Genomic DNA, 17,152 nt, shown 5'->3' with positions numbered 1-17,152 from the left:
ACATCCAAAAAAGCTCAAAAACCAACTTTCACTCTTTACACACACACACAACACAACACAACTGACTCACACACACACACACACACACACAAAATACCACATACAGCTTTGTGAGATTTTGTGTGTTTGTGTAGTTAGAGTGAAACACTACAGAAACACACCAAATCTCAGAAAGCTGCACACATATTTTATTTTATTATTTTATTTTATTTATATTTTTTAGACCAGGGGTCTCCAACCTTAGTAACTTTAAGGTTTGTGGACTTCAATTCCCAGAGTTCCTCAGCCAGCAAAGCAGGCAGATTGGGTTGCTGACTGAGGAGATGGATTTTAGACAGGCAGATTCAGTTGCTAGCTGATGCAACTGACGTAAAGCATGGCCTTCCCAGCCGGAAAGGAGCAGTAATAGATAAGTGCTTCATCGCAACCCTCTACAGCTGAAGAGCTTGTAGAAAACATGTTTTTTAAGGTTCTGGTGATGAGGAACTCAGCTGGGATTGCAAGAGGAGCCTTTTAAAACAATTTTTTTTTACAACCTCTTCGGCTGAAGAGGTTATTTAAAAAAAAAACTTTTAAAGGGTTCTGACGATCTCAGCTGAAAGGCCTTTTTTTTTACTTTTAAAGGCATGTTTTTGGCTGAAGAAAAACTGCTTTTAAAAGTAAAAAAAGAAACCTCTGATGATGGCGAGGCTCAGCAGAGGCAGGGGCGGGGCCAGGGACTTTTGCTACCGGTTCTCCGAACCACCTGCCGCCATCGCTACTGGATCGGGCGAGCCGGTCCAAACTGGGAGCATTTCACCCCTGGTCCAAACCTAGTGAACAGTAATATATTCCATTTAAAACATACTCTGACTTTTTAGTTTGTGCCTGATATGTCAATAATTAGTCAGAATATTGAATAAAATCTTGGAGATCCCCAAATTTACAGTTAATTTTTGGGTACAACTAAAAAGCAGTATATGCTAAGATAGGTATGGAAAACCTGCAAGAAACTTGAAACAAAGAGCAAAAATATCTTGTTTTAATAAACTAAATAGCTAGAATTTTGATGAATGTTAAATTAATATCTTATCATTGTGCAATCCAATTAATTCAATAATAGGTTTATTGGAAACTTTATGGAGGGAACATGGACTATGTTTTTTGTTTTGGTTTATTCAGCAAATTGTTAATATGGTGTTGGGAAGGAAAATAGTGCTTTAAACTGTGCGTATGCTGGCAAATTATATATCAAAAAATTGGTGACTCAGAAAGATGATGGCTTCTGGATTCACTATTTCAGTATACAGCTAAAGGCATTGTCTTATCTTGAGAGACTGTGCTACACTTGATTTAAAGTCTTGGTTTGAAGACTTGTTTATTCTCAAGAGATGAATTAGGTTTTTTTATCGATGTATGAAAGGTCTCATCAGTATCACTGCATATGGTAAAGATTTTATTTGCTGTTTATTTATTTATTTATTTATTTATTTGATTTTTATACTGCCCTTCTCCCGAAGGACTCAGGGCGGTGTACAGGCAAAGTAAAAACAGGCAATACAATATACAATTTAAAATGCAAATTAAAAAACTTATTTTATAATTGGCCTAAAAAATTTAAAATATATAATAAACTAAAACCCCATTTAAAATTATTAATAGAAAATTTAAAATCAATAAAAATTTAAGCCAGCCCCGCGCGAATGAAAAGATGTGTCTTTTGGAATGGAAAGGGTTTTTTTGTTCCTATTTCACTGTGGCTTTTTGTTTTCACTGTGGCTTTTTGTTTTCTGCCCTTTTTGGTCCATTATATTTATATTTGATTAATATCTTTTATTTCTATATTAAATTATTTTTTAAAAAAGATATATTCAACCCAATTCTAAATTCAAGTCCCTACAACACCAACACATTCTTTTTTATTTGATTTATATGGCTGCCCAATTCTCAAAATGGTTAAAAGTGGTTTTAAAAAAAAGAACCTCCCCCGCCAATTAAAGCACAATAAACATTTAAAACAAAATAAATGAGCCCAACTACAGTATATTCCATTCAAAGCCTTTTAATTCTGGATGGGCTCATCCCACAAACTGGCAAACTGAAAATTTATTTATTTATTTATTTATTTGATTTTTATACCGCCCTTCTCCCGAAGGACTCAGGGCGGTGTACAGGCAAAAATAAAACAGATAGTACAATATACAATTTAAAATGCAATTAAAAAACTTATTTTAAAATTGGCCTGAAAAGTATACAATGAACTAAAAACCCCATTTAAAATTAGTTAATAAAATTTAAAATTTAATAAAATTCAATTTAAGCCAGCCCCCTGCGAATAAAAAGATGTGTCTTCAGTTCGCGATGGAATGTCCGAAGGTCAGGTATTTGGCGTAAACCCGGGGGAAGTTCGTTCCAGAGTGTGGGAGCCCCCACAGAGAAGGACCTTCCTCTGGGGGCCGCCAGCTGACATTGCTTGGCAGACGGCACCCTGAGAAGTCCCTCTCTGTGAGAGCGTACGGATCGGTGGGAGGCATGCGGTAACAGCAGGCGGTCCCGTAAGTACCCAGGCCCTAAGCCATGGAGCGCTTTAAAGGTAGTAACCAAAACCTTAAAGTGCACTCGAAAGGCCACAGGTAGCCAGTGCAGTCTGCGCAGGAGCGGTGTTATATGGGAGCTACGCGGAGCTCCCTCTATCACCCGCGCAGCTGCATTCTGGACTAACTGAAGCCTCCGAGTGCACTTCAAGGGGAGCCCCATGTAGAGAGCATTACAATAATCCCTAATACTAATATTTCTACTAGCTGAAATATTTATTATAGGGCTATGGCTATTTTGAAAACAGTCCCTATTCAAAAGAAGTGCTTTTGAACTTCCATGAGTGTGTAACAATTGTCTACCATTAATTGTAGTGTATATTGGTAACCTCATAAAACAGGCACATATTTTAGACTTGCATAGAACTGGTTGCTTTAATTTGTAACCAAGAAGAACTACTGCACTCAAGCAAGTTCCAAAACATTCCTTCCATATTTCTGAAACATGCATAATCCTAATCTTTTATTTTGTCTGATAAATGTATAGCAGCGTAACAATGACATTCTTTATCACCAGTATGTTTTTTTTTATTGAAAAAGTTTTACAAAACTTTTTCTCCCCCGTTTCCCCCCTCCCTCCTAGCCCCCCTCCCTTCACAACCCCCCCCCCGACTTCCCAGAACAAACACAAGGTATAGTTAAAAATAAAACAAACATATGCTAAAAAAAATTTCCTCCTAACTCAATTATACTCCTACAATTCTCATCAATTCCTAACCTCCCCCAAAACAATAAAAAATAATACATCCTAATCATTCAAAGGCAGTCTGATAACTCTTAGTCTGATATCTGTTTTGAATATATATAGTTAATCCATTTTTTCCATTCATTTAAATATCTTTCTTGCGTATTGTCTTTCAAAAAGGCTGAGATTTTTGCCATCTCAGCCAAATTGGCAACTTTCGATATCCAATCTCCTACTGTAAGTATCACCAGAATGTTGACTAAGTTTTGTTTCAATATTTTTATTCTTCCTGCCTTTTGACCAAGTATGAAACAGCTACTGAAGTGTTTTTATATGAACTCTGAAAACCCTATATTAATACAAAAGCTATACATCAGGCTTTAAAAATAACATATTTTCTATATGATCTATATCCTTTGTCTAAACAAGGTTTTTTAGTTTAGGTTTTACATTTAAAAAAAATTATTTAGATGTATACCCCGCTTTTTATTCAGGCATACATTCTGCTTCCTCTTCCTATTTTTTTCCACTACAACAATCCTGTAAGGTAGGTAGGCTTAAGAGAGAATGACTGACAAAATGCCAATGAGCTTCTACTGACTAAGGGTAGATTCGAGCCTTGGTCTCCTTGCCCCTAGTCTAACCGGTTAAACATTATATTTCAGACAGAGCTCAAATTCTAATATACAAATTCTAATGAGCAAGAACTCTGATCTTCCTGATTTGCTGCCTCTCTGCTGAATGCAAGACTCTTAAGAATGGTGTTCTACCTCCACAAAAACAGAACGGATAAGTGATCATATAGAGTTACATTAAGTGACTACAGACCGAACTTGACTTACCTGATAACAGTAGGATAGAGTTCTGATGTGTAGATATACACAATGTTGAAGGCTGAACTGATAGTCAGCTTTCCGAGTAAAGACAAAGAACGGTTGTTCACAACTGCAAATACTCCTGTAGCTGTTGGAACAAGAAAGGATGACTTTTATAATTCTGATTATCCCAGAAATGGTTTATTTATATATCAAATTTAGGCATTGCCCTTCATCTCTCCAGGCAGTCCTATGCAAAGTACTCCCACCACAGGTCCCCTCTCTGCTGAACTCCTGAGATCTTCTTTATGGACTGCTTTGATTTGTATTTATAGTATTTATGTGATAGGCTACCATCGACAGACAGAACTAAATAAAATCTTATGACCTTATTAAAAACACGCATACAATTTTTTTTGTTTAGTCAAGAAAAATGTTTTATAATACTGTTTCCTGAAAATAAGCGCCAGGGCTTATTTTCGGGGATGTCTTAATTCCCTCCCCCCGCACTCTTCAGGGCAGCTCAGTGTTCCAGAGAAGCCAAAAATGGTGCTTTGCTGGCACTCTCTGAGCATGTTTGAGGCCAGAAAGCAGGCGCAGTTGGGGCCACAGTTGTTTCTTCTTCCTGCTTTAGTCAGGAGCGGGGTGGTTCATGGCGAAATGTGGGTGAATTTGCTTGCAGGGTATTCCTAAAGCCTCAGCAGGAGGGGAGCGTTGCTTGGGTAGTAGGTTGAGAAAGTGAGGTTAATATGTGAGGTATGGGTACAGGTTGAACTTGGCATTTCACCTTCCTGCCTTTTGCAAACTTTTGGCTGCACCAAGGAAAGCAGAAGCAGCAGAGACCCTGGCTTCTCTCTCTCCCCCAAACTCCGCCAGAAATGGGTCTTCATGAGGCCTGTCACACCAGTGCAGCCACTCACAGCACAATGCCACAAGGCTCGTAATGGTGGGAGGCTTGTTGCGGCGGGACAACATGAGGAGCCTTGCGGCATCCTGCTGCAAGTGGCCAGAGGAAGACCCAAGTGAGTGGGCAAGTGAGTGGGTGAGCAGAGTGCACCAGGCTGGGCGGCGGGAGCGCCCAGGGCTTCTCATTTTTATACCCCCTGCTGTTGCTGTGCTGGCTCAGAGCCGCTTGCGGCCACACTGAATTCTGGGTGGCGTGTGTGTGAAAATGGGAAGCCCCCTACTGCCTTCAAATTTATGACAGCGCTGAACAAAGGGGACCTGCAATGGTTCATAAAGTTGTGTCCCTATGGCCATGTGATCACCACTGCAACCTTCCCAATGGCGTCCACAAGCAAAGTCAATGTGGAAGTTGACAGGAAAAGTAGCATGTCATTCCCATAAGTTGCTTCCATCATTTTTCCTCCAGAGGAGCCCCACTACAGAGTACAAGATCTCATACTCCAAAGCATCCCGTTGCCTCCCTGCATTTTTCTTTCTTTTTTTTTTTTTTTGGAGTTATTTATTTATTTATAAGTTTTGTTGGATTTTTATTTTTAAATATATCAATATCAATACATGAACAGTATGGCCTCTGGGTATAATTCATTTTGATAAAAGAAGCGATAATAATATTAATAATATTTGTTACATTAATCAAATTTATGTATTCCTAGTATTAATATACATGTTTGTTTTACAGTAGTCATTCAATATTTCAATGTTCCATTTTAATGCCAATGACATTATTTAAGCATATATAATAATATCATCTTTCAGCCCCTAGTCTTTCCATCTAGTTATTGCTTATATTCTATTACATAAAAATTATATATGCTAATATTCCCCCTATTTCTTATTTCTACCTCTATTCTAGCTTCTAGTCAGGCCACCATTACTAATCCTAGTATTAATACACATGTTTATATTAAGACATAGTCCTTCATTATTTGGTTGCTTAATGTTTCAATACACCATTCTAATATCAATCATTATATTATTTAAACATACATAATAATACCATCTTTCAACCTCCAATCTTTCCATCTATTTATTACTTTATATAAAAGTATGCATTCTTATTTCTACCTCTATTCTAGTTTTTAATCAGGCCATAATTATATTAGAAAAAAAATATTTCCTTTGTATCCATCATCTCTTGCCCATTTTAATACTTATACATACAAATGGATGAAGACTATTGCTTAACACAATGTAAGCCGCCCTGAGTCTTCGGAGAAGGGCGGAATATAAATGCAAAAAAAAAAACTTCAATTCTTATTCATTTTTAGCTTGCCTCCCATACTTCTCTCTTAGATCTTTGTCTCTATCAACATCTGTGTCTTCACCATTCAGTCTGAATATTTCTCCCATCTCTATCCCCCTAAGCTGCCAGGTCTCCAGAGTGTCCATTCAAGCCCCTATTTCCCTTTCAAAAGTATCTTCCAGCTTATCCGATTCCATTTTTAAATCTCTTAAAATACTTTTCCCTTGGTTTATTTCATCAGTCATTATTATTTTTATGGTCTTCTCCTTCTCATTTCCTTGCTTTATTTGCTGATTTGTCTGTTCTATCTTTTCCTCCATTCTTTCTGTTGTCTCCTCTCTTTCCTGGACTCTTTGCTCTTCATTCATTATCAGTTGTAGGATATTTTCTATTTTCCCATTTATGCCTTGCACTAGATTCTTCATCTCTCTGTGATTCTTTGACATAGTATCCCTAATGCTTTGAAACATCAATGCCATTTCTTTTGAAATCACACTCATTTCCCCCTGATGGCATCTTGTCTTATTTTGGTAAGTCCCACTTACTCAATAGTCCAAAAACAATATATTCAGGTCCAATGTTGCTCCTCAGAAAGTTCAATAATCATAGTTCTTTACATCTCAGGATTATTAATCTGTTCCATTTAAGTACTCCAGGCAGCTTTCCAAAAATCAAAAGTCACTTAGCTTTACTTAAAGGTCTTCCTTAGTCTCACAATAGAGTCCAGTAATCATAAAGTAGATAGTTATATAACAGAGTATCACCACAGTCCTCCAGATGGATGTTGTTTATTTCTCTTATTAGAAATTTTCAAGCTTGTAGAGGTATGATATATTTTCATTCATCAGTTGATGGCACCCTCAGTTTAGGGTTTAGCATTGTTTTGAGTCTGACAAATTGATTAATCCAAATTTAATACAATTTATGGGAGCAAAGTCAGCTATTCAAGTAGATATTTCCAGCATATTATAATGCCTTTCCAGAACAATGCCTACCCAGTTAAAAGTCCAATTTTCTATGTTTTAAAAGGTCTTTAGCTTTTCTCTCCTTAGTTCCTTTCTTGTGGGTCTAAGATTTTTCTTTCTATGGTTATTTGTCACTTTAAGAAATAGTTCTAAGAATCTTTTTCCCTGGGTTTTCCTCTTCTTTTTCTTTTAAAGTTAGGGTCTAAATGAAAAAGGAATCTTCTCACCCAGCTCCAGTCACTGTTCATCTACACTGCTCCTGCAAATTCCTCTTCCCAGCTTCATAGCAGCCATGTTGGTTGCCTCTTCTCCTTGTTGTGGATGAGACGGAAGAAGCCATGGGTCAAGCAGAAAAGTTGTGGCTGTCCACGACCTGCAAGGCACCCCTCTTTACTTCACCTTTCCTACAGGGTGGCTTTAGCTCCTTTCGGAGCCCTCCAACAAGGAGAACTCTGTGTGGGAGCGCAGAAACCAGCTCCTCACGTCCGATCTCGCCACAACATCAGCCGGAAGTCCCTCCCTGCACTTTTCTAAGCCCATGTGCTGCCCTTGCTGGCCCATGGGCTACCTTTGCCAACCTAGGTGTCCTCTTTAGCAGCACCAGCAGCATCAAGCATGCAACACCTGCAGTATCAACAATTCCTCCCCTGTATTCCTTACTTGGGTCTCCTTTTACAGTTCTGGGGTAATGACAGCAATGGGAAGTGTGGAATTGTTATTAAGCAATGCAATCACATGTCATCACACTTTACAACCACAGTGCATAATAGAAGCCATCCTGGCAGTCCCCACTGCCATTGTAAACCCAGAACTACCTGTACACGTATTAGGTTAAGTTGATAGCCTCCCACTCTGGCATGCTTAGGAAATATTGGGAGAAAATGAATTGTGCCTGCTGCCCGTCGTATATTTCCAGGCTATGAGGTTCATAGTTCAGGGATAACCAGAGCATTCTTAGAGAGGGGACCAGCTCCACATTTGATTAACTCTAGTTTCCATAATTAAATAGATCTTTTTACCTTTCTGTTGTGGAAGGAACATGACAAGGAGAGAGGCTACTCCTCCTAGAAACAAAAATGCAGCAAGTGTCCGTTTACGGCCAAACCTTATAATCAAAAGGAAATGAAAACAAAAAAAGGCAAAATGAGAAATTAATGAATGTATTTGATTTATATCCTGTCTTTTTTGTAAAAAGGCACTATTTTATCATGATGTCATGAGATGAGGACAGTTTGAGGACCTATTGCTCTTGTCATACCTGTGCTGATTTTTACTAATCACCACAGTGAACTACAGAAACTTTCCAGATAATCTATTTGCAGTTTTCACAATGTTGCTTCTTGTTAGATAAAATATATTTTACACACCTTTTTTACCAACATGTTTAGAAATATAATTAAAATAGGACAGAAACTCTTTTTTGGTCTGTTGCATTGATTAGGCTTCATAACTAGAATATCACTTCATTAATTTTCCCCAATTTTTTATTCCAGTTGCCAAAAGTTACAAAGAACACTGAAATGATGAGGTGAGACTACTACAAAATATGGATCGAGAAACTTGCACTATTGCAAGACACATGTTCTTGATCTGTCCTAAAGAAGAGTTGTGGTGGTACAGTGGTTAGAATGCAGTACTGAAGGCTACTTCTGCTGACTGCCAGCTGCCAGATGTTTGGCAGTTCAAATCTTACTGACTGAAGGTTGATTCAGCCTTCCATCCTTCCGAGGTCGGTAAAATGAGGACCTAGACGATTGGGTATGCTGACTCTGTAAACCACTTAGAGAAGGCTGTAAAACACTGTGAAGTGGTATATAAATCTAAGTGCTATTGTTATTGCTATTTTTATTTTTTTGATAAGCATGAGCATACATGTATATTCACACACAAGGACTGCACATACAGGAAGTCCTTGACTTACAACCGTTCATTTAATGACCATTCAAAGTTACAACAGCCCTGAAAAAGTGACATGACTATTCTTCACACTTTCAAGCACTGCAGCATCCCCATAGTCTTATGAACAAAATTCAGACACTTAACAACTGGCTCATATTTACGATGGTTGCAGTGTCCTGGTGTCACGCAATCACCTATTGCGACCTTCTGACAAGTAAAGTCAATGGGGAGACCACTTAACAACTGTGTTACTAACTTAACAACTGCAATGATTCATTTAACATTTAACATCTATGGTAAGAAAGATCATAAAACAGAGCAAAACTGCCTGACTTCCTTAGCAATAGAAGTTTTGGGCTCAACACAGTCGTAAGTTGAGGACTACCTGTACTGAACTGGAAAATGTGTATTTTCTCATTGCTCATTTCTTTTCAAAAAGGAAAGTCATGCTACTATTTGGTGATGGAATCTTCAGTTGGTACAAACTTAGGGGGTCTCCAAAAAGCTATAGGGGTCAATGGGATGTACAAAAGGGATGTACAGTCAATGGGATGTACTTGGTCCATCTTATTATAAGTAAAAACCTGTCTTTCATGCTAAATGTCTAAACTGAATGTGTAGAGATGCTTATATACCGTTTCATCGAAAATAAGACATCCCCTGAAGCCCAATCGAGCTTTTTAATGCATGCGCTAAAATAAGCCCTCCTCGAAAATATTTAAATGCAGAGCTGGAAATCAGGTAAGACAGCAAGAGGAGCCCTATCTTGCTCCATGCGCCCCAAAATAATAAGACCTCCCTGAAAATAAGGCCAAGCGCTTATTTCAGGGTTCAAAAAAATATAAGACAGGATCTTATTTTTAGGGAAACACAGTATGATCCCATGGACTCATGTTCTTGATCTGTCCTAAAGCAGATGCCTGCATAAACTTACGCATATGTAACATCTATTCAAAACTCACCATTTCTGGCTTATCAAATAGGCACAGAGTGGGTATGCAGGAATCTCTATTAGACCAGAAAGAGCCAAATTAGCATAGATATTGCCACCCAGTTCACCCACGTTGAGAGTAAGACCATAATAAACCAAGCTGCATACAAACCTAGAGGTGACAAAAAAGAAACATTTTAATCACAATACACTTTAATATCCTGTGTAGAAAATGAAATAAAAATAACTATAAACTTGAAAGCAAACAAATATGTTTTGCCTGACCATTTTCTACAATTTCCAGAAGACCAACAATTGGAGCTGCAGTGGTTAGAATGCAATATTGCAGGCTGACTCTGTCCACTGCCAAGAGTTTGACTCTGTCCGGTTCAAGGTTGCCTCAGCCTTCCATCCTTCCGATGTCAGTAAAATGAGGACCCAGATTGTTGGGGGCAATATGCTGACATTGTAAACTGTCCAGAGAGGGCTGTTTAGCACCCTGGGGTGGTAATGTAAGTCTAAATGCTATTGCTATAATCAAGGGTGCCAATCTGATCTTGAAGGGAAGCATGTTCCATCATATGGAGACCACTATAGACAAACATTGCTTGAAAAGCCCAGCCCTGTTCAAAAGCTGCTCCCACAGGGGATCATTAAAAGATATTGGTAGGACGACTGCAGTATATAAATAGGGGGATCTGTTAAGCTCTGGGAAATCAGGAAATTCAGGCAGTTCAAATGAGCATAAAGGTTTATTTATAAGCTTAAGCTGTCTACAAGAATCTGAGCTACTAATGGTCAAGGGAAATTCGAAGAAGTTAAGAATACAAAGGAATTCAAAGTGGGCTGGACTTAGATCTCTTGTGGGTGAGTGCAGGGATTCATGATTAATGACATCTTTGACCCCTCCCTTTGCTCAGCCTGGTCATGTACGAAGAGAAGGAGTCCATAAGTAACTTAGTGTCAAATCATATACTGTGATATAGCTTTAAGAACTACTGCTTCTCCAATTTTACACAAATGTTATCAGGGCATGAAGTGACATAATAAGGTTATTATGTTCTGGAATTTCATATCCAAAGTGCTGTTTGATGCTAATTCAATCTTTGTGGATGTGAAATGCAATGATAAAGCTCACAAGCCATGATCCTTGGGTGATACCTGATAGTACACTGAGGAAAGTTAATAGTCCTACAAAATATGCAGAGCCTGTTACACCTAAATATAACTACTTTTCTTTGGCATTGTTTTTTTATTTTCTTTGGAAAAAGGTACTCTCTGGATAGGTACCAGAGTACTTTACCTCACTTGGCATGCTAGAACTGACTTTTGAGAAGAAAATTATGTCCGCTACATTATCTCTTCCTGACATCATCTTTTTTGGCTTTGTCTCTTATGTTGTTAGTTGCGAAGTCGTGTTCGACTCATCACAACTCCATGGACAACATTCCTCCAGGCCTTCCTGTCTTCTAATCCCCCAGAGTTCGTGTAAGCTCACGCTGACTGCTTCAGTGACTCCATCCAGCCATCTCATTCTCTGTTATCCCTTTCTTTTTTTGCCCCCAAATGTTCCCAGCATTAGGCTCTTCTCCAGTGAGTCTGGAGTCTTTATGTCTTTGTTATTGTTGTTGTTGTTAGTTGCAAAGTTGTGTACAACCTATCGCGACCCCATGGACAAAGTTCCTCCAGGCCTTCCTGTCCTCTACCATCCTCTGGAGTCCATTTATGTCCATTAAAACTTTATGTCTTAGTTTTAGACAAATAATAGTCTGGACATTTTTTGGTCCTTGAGAGGCAGTTTGTTAGTGGTAACAATATGAACAAAAATATTCTCTACTATTTTTTGACTTGTGTTTTGTTTGGTCCTCCTATTTTGCTTTTAACAGTTTTAAACTGTTTTGTTTTATACTGATCTTTAAACAAAATAACTGACTAACTATAATATCATGGTTAGGTACTAATGCTAGCATCATGGTTAGCTGTTAGCTGTGGCAAAGTAAAATGGCATAAAGTAACAGTTTCACAGTATTTTATACATGTATAACTTCAGAATTTTGGAATGTGTCTGTGTATAGCAGGGGTCCTCAAACTTTTTAAACAAGGGGCCAGTTCATGATCCCTCAGACTGTTGAGGGGCCAGACCAGTTGGGTGGGCATGGCTAGGTGGTCATTTGACTAGCTGGCCAATTTAGCAGTCCAAACAATACAAACTAATTAAACTTTAATTTATTTTGCTCCTGGGTGTGGAAAGCAGGTTAGTGAAGGGATGTGGCTGCCTTGGGGTGTGTATGAGGGACTTCTGTGTGTGTGTCTGTGTGTGTGTACATGTGTGTGTGTCTCTCTCTGGAGGCCAGGGAGGCCAAAATGGGCCCGTTTTTGGCCTCCAAAGGCCTCTGTGCGTCTGTTTTTGGCCTCACTGGCCTCCAGTACCTCTCTGCTGCCCAAAAATGGTCCTGTGTTTTATTTTTATTTTTTTATTATTATTATTATTTATTCAATTTTTATACCGCCCTTCTCCCGAAGGACTCAGGGCGGTGTACAGCCAAGTAAAACAAACAATGTAATATACAATTAAAATACGAATTAAAAAACTTATTACATAATTGGCCTAAAACTTTGGAACCTTTGGAACCACTAAAATTTACTAGTAAAAAATTTAAAACCAATAAAATTTAAAATTTAAGCCAGCCCCACGCGAATAAATACGTATGTTTTTAATTCGCGGCGGAAGGTCCGAAGGTCAGGTATTTGGCGTAAGCCCGGGGGAAGCTCGTTCCAGAGGGTAGGAGCCCCCACAGAGAAGGATCTACCCCTGGGGGCCGCCAGCCGACATTGCTTGGCGGACGGCACCCTGAGAAGTCCCTCTCTGTGTGAGCATATGGGTTGGTGGGAGGCATGAGGTAACAGCAGGCGGTCCCGTAAGTACCCAGGCCCTAAGCCATGGAGCGCTTTAAAGGTAGTAACCAACACCTTAAAGTGCACCCGGGAGACCACAGGTAGCCAGTGCAGTCTGCGCAGGAGTGGTGTTACGTGGGAGCTATGTGAAGCTCCCTCTATCACCCGCGCAGCTGCATTCTGAACTAATTGAAGCCTCCGGGCGCACCTCAAGGGGAACCCCATGTAGAGAGCATTACAATAATCCAAGCAGGAGGTAACGAGCGCATGAGTGACTGTGCACAGGCATCCCGATCAAGGAAGGGGCGCAACTGACGAACCAGGCGAACCTGGTGAAAGGCCCTCCTGGAGACGGCCGTCAAATGATCTTCAAACGACAGCCGTCCATCCAGGAGGACACCCAAGTTGCGCACCCTATCCTTTGGGGCCAATAACTCGCCTCCAACAGTCAGCTGCGACTGCAGCTGACTGAATCAGGGTGCCGGCATCCACAGCCACTCCGTCTTGGAGGGATTAAGCTTGAGCCTGTTCCTCCCCATCCAGACCCGTACGGCTTCCAAACACCGGGACAGCACTTCAACAGCTTCGTTGGGTTGGCCTGGGGTGGAAAAGTACGGCTGAGTGTCGTCAGCGTACAGCTGGTATCTCACCCCAAAGCCACTGATGATCTCACCCAGCGGCTTCATATAGATGTTGAACAGAAGGGGCGAGAGAATCGACCCCTGTGGCACCACACAAGTGAGGCACCTCGCGGCCGACCTCTGCCCCCCTGTCAACACCGTCTGCGACCGGTCGGAGAGATAGGAGGAGAACCACCGATAAACGGTGCCTCCCACTCCCAATCCCCCCAGCCGGCGCAGCAAGATACCATGGTCGATGGTATCAAAAGCCGCTGAGAGGTCTAATAGGACCAGGGCAGAGGAATAACCCCTGTCCCTGGCCCTCCAGAGATCATCCACCAACGCGACCAAAGCTGTCTCCGTGCTGTATCCAGGTCGGAAGCCGGACTGGAACGGGTCTAGATAGACATCTTCATCCAGGTATTGGGGTAGCTGCCGCGCCACAGCACTCTCTACAACCTTCGCAATGAAGTGAAGGTTGGAGACCAGACGATAATTACCCAAAATAGCTGGGTCCAGGGAGGGCTTCTTGAGGAGGGGTCTTACCACCGCCTCTTTCAAGGCGGCAGGGAAAACCCCTTCCAACAAAGAAGCGTTGATGATCCCCTGGAGCCAGCCTCGTGTCACCTCCTGAGTGGCCAGCACCAGCCAGGAAGGACATGGGTCCAGTAAACATGTGGTGGCGTGGAGCCTCCCCAACAACCTGTCCACGTCCTCGGGAGTCACAAGATCAAACTCATCCCAAACAGACTCAACAAGACGTGCCTCCTCCCTCTCGCTTGGATCATCCCAATTTCGGTCCAGACCATCCCGGAGCTGAGCGATTTTATTGTATAGATAACCACTAAACTCCTCGGCACGTCCCTGCAAAGGGTCATCCCGCACCTCCTGATGAAGGAGAGAGCGGGTCACCCGAAACAGGGCGGCTGGGCGGTTATCTGCCGACGCAATGAGGGTGGAAGCGTAGGAACGCCTTGCCTCCCTCATTGCCACTAGGTAGGTCCTAGAATAGTTTTGCCTCCAGAGGCCTCTGTGCTTCCCATTTTTGGGCTCCAGCCTCTAGAAGGTGGGTGCGAGTCGGCGGAAAAGCGAGGTGATGTGGGTGCAGCCTCATGGTCCTGCTAATGGCTTCAGTGGGCCGTATCCAGCCCCTGGGCCGTAGTTTGAGGACCCCTGGTGTATAGCATACCATACCATCATATTTGTCATTTTCAATTGATCAGAGCCTTCTCTATCAATATATGAAATGGCTCTGTGTTGTGGCATTCAGAACTACATCTCATGTACACTCAAATCAGTTTGACTTTAGATACCTACCCTATCTTGAACATATATGCTTAGGATTGGCTCTGGGTGTGTATTTAAGCTTAGGGATAGAAATGTAAAGGTTTTAGGAGGCAAATCCTCATCTTCATCTCCACTCAAAACATAACATGAGCCCAAAATCATACTGCTGAAATTCAGTACCAGAAACAATCAAATTTAGATAAAATTTATAGCTGACTGGAAAGGAAGGAGATATTGTCATTGAGAATTAAAAAGGACTGATATGCCTCCGAAAAGTCAGCTTTTGTCTTGATTTGAAAAGTGTCCCAATCTTATACATAATAAGAAATAGCAAATTATGATGAATTACAATCTAATTAGCATTATTACACTTCAATGCTTTCCATGGCAACATGGCTGAAACAAAAACATTTTCACAATAAATTACCATCTTTAGCATTGTCTACATTATATTCCAAATCCACTCAGACATTTTGCCACAACCCTTTTCTTAAGTAAATGGTTTCAAACTAAGAACTACAGAGAAAATTAAAAAAAAGACCAATAAATTACAACAGTCCCCAAATCACTACATGACTATTTTATGACATATTTCAATAAACAGAAAGCAGGACTTCCAAGATAATTTTCAAAAAGTAGTATATATACCAGATGAACAGCATGACCAGAGTACGTCCCAAAAGGATCTTATATCGGAACAGATCCATAATACTACAAGACTGCTTACAACTCCATGTAGTTGGAAGTTTAAGTGAAAAAGTACACTTGGGCTTGTAGTTTCTCTTTGCAATGAGGTAGAGAGAATCTTCAGCTTCATGGAGCCGACCTTGTGAATATAACCAACGAGGTGACTCAGGAATGAATCTAGAAGGAAAGAATCATTCATTGAGAGCACTAGGGATATTTTACTACTGAAAACTTTATGCTGGTGCACCTATTATGCACATATTTTAAACTAAAAATAAGCATCAACTTATGCATAAATGAGAACAAGTTTGCAAATATGCAGCACATGAACTCCAGCATGCAACTGTTTTAAAATATTTAAAGAAATATGTTTAACATGTAAATCCAAATTTTGAATATTTCATGCAGTATGAAAGCAAGAAGACAGAAACACTGGATATTGACATAGCTTGCTCAAATATAATCAAAACCACAATTAATCTTCAGGGGATATTCAGATCTGCCTGACAGGAGATCAGTTTTATTAGTAGCTCTATTAATAGTATTTGTACATTTTAGTTGTTTGATTTTTATGAATATTTTAAAGACAAATTATTTTTTCACTGTAAGCCACCTATAATTGTGAGAAAGGGTGACATACAAATGTTGATTCTCAGTTCAAAAAACATATTTCAACAATATAGATAGAAATGGTTGATCATAAATTTAACCATTCTTAATCAGAACTCTTTCTTTTTCTTTATTTCATTCCCCTAAGCAATTTAAAGTTCAGATAGATTAAAGATTAAAACAAGTATATAGAATACATTTTTTTCAAATATTCTCCCAATAAGTCTCCATTCTGTTACCAGAGGCTTTTATAAATTTAAACTTGGAATAAAAGAAATTAATTTCTTTCTTCTGAATGCAAAGTGCTTAAGTAAACTACTAGTTTTAATTCAAATGTTTACATTTTATCCTTTCATTACTGTAAGAAAGAGGGATGTAGGTTGATGCTCTGATACAAGGCAATTTTTTCTTTGGATTGAGCTTTGAAAAACAAACAAACAAACAAAATATTTTGAGGTTTTCAGAGTTATTTAGCATAGTGAGAAAAAGCTAAACTCAGATTTTGGTGGCTTCATAGACACATCCATGAAATTTTCTTGGCAGCAATACACAAGCAGTTCACGACAGTCTTTTTCTGGGAAGTTAATTTCATTCAAGTTCCAAAGCTCTCTTAGATTCAGATGTTTCCAGTCTCCCATCCAAATACTTGGATTGAACCTGTTTAGATTCTTTGGGGGGGAAGCAACACACTGTTTAATTGTGGCTGCTTAGAAAATGGCATCCATTTCTGGGACAAAGCCAAGTTCAGTGGCCCAGGGACACTGGAGATGGAGTGGCATGATTGGTAGCAGAGATGGGATGGAAAGCAGACATGAGACCCATGGAGGGTGTGGGGGGAGAGTGGAGGGGTGGCATTGCAGGGTCCCTGTGGTTTGTTGTAAGGGAAAATGACTGTGGGGATGCTTCAGTTGCTATAAGGGCCATGATAGCTCAGGCTGTAACAAGCCTGTTATTAGAACACAGCAGCCTGCAATTAC

General features: G+C 40.0%; 1 protein-coding gene across 4 annotated transcripts in view; it reads right to left on the bottom strand.

Moving 5' to 3' along the window:
- SLC22A15 (solute carrier family 22 member 15) overlaps positions 1-17,152 on the bottom strand; it is a 60,686-nt gene that overhangs the window by 28,787 nt on the left and 14,747 nt on the right. For all 4 annotated transcript variants that reach the window (XR_009153275.1, XM_058167449.1, XM_058167447.1 and 1 more), the window contains 4 exons: positions 15,528-15,743; positions 10,109-10,249; positions 8,267-8,352; positions 4,101-4,221 (listed from right to left, as the gene is read on the bottom strand). Coding sequence is in view for 3 of the 4 variants with exons in the window: in XM_058167449.1 (XP_058023432.1) it covers positions 4,101-4,221; positions 8,267-8,352; positions 10,109-10,249; positions 15,528-15,743 (564 nt within the window). In the remaining variant the exon portion in view is untranslated. The remainder of the gene's footprint in view (positions 1-4,100; positions 4,222-8,266; positions 8,353-10,108; positions 10,250-15,527; positions 15,744-17,152) is intronic.

This window comes from Ahaetulla prasina, chromosome 2 (assembly GCF_028640845.1).
Source record: "Ahaetulla prasina isolate Xishuangbanna chromosome 2, ASM2864084v1, whole genome shotgun sequence".
In the NCBI taxonomy this organism is placed as follows: Eukaryota; Metazoa; Chordata; class Lepidosauria; order Squamata; family Colubridae; genus Ahaetulla; species Ahaetulla prasina.
Note: the sequence above shows the minus strand (reverse complement) of the source record. Positions and strands in the feature narration are given on the sequence as shown.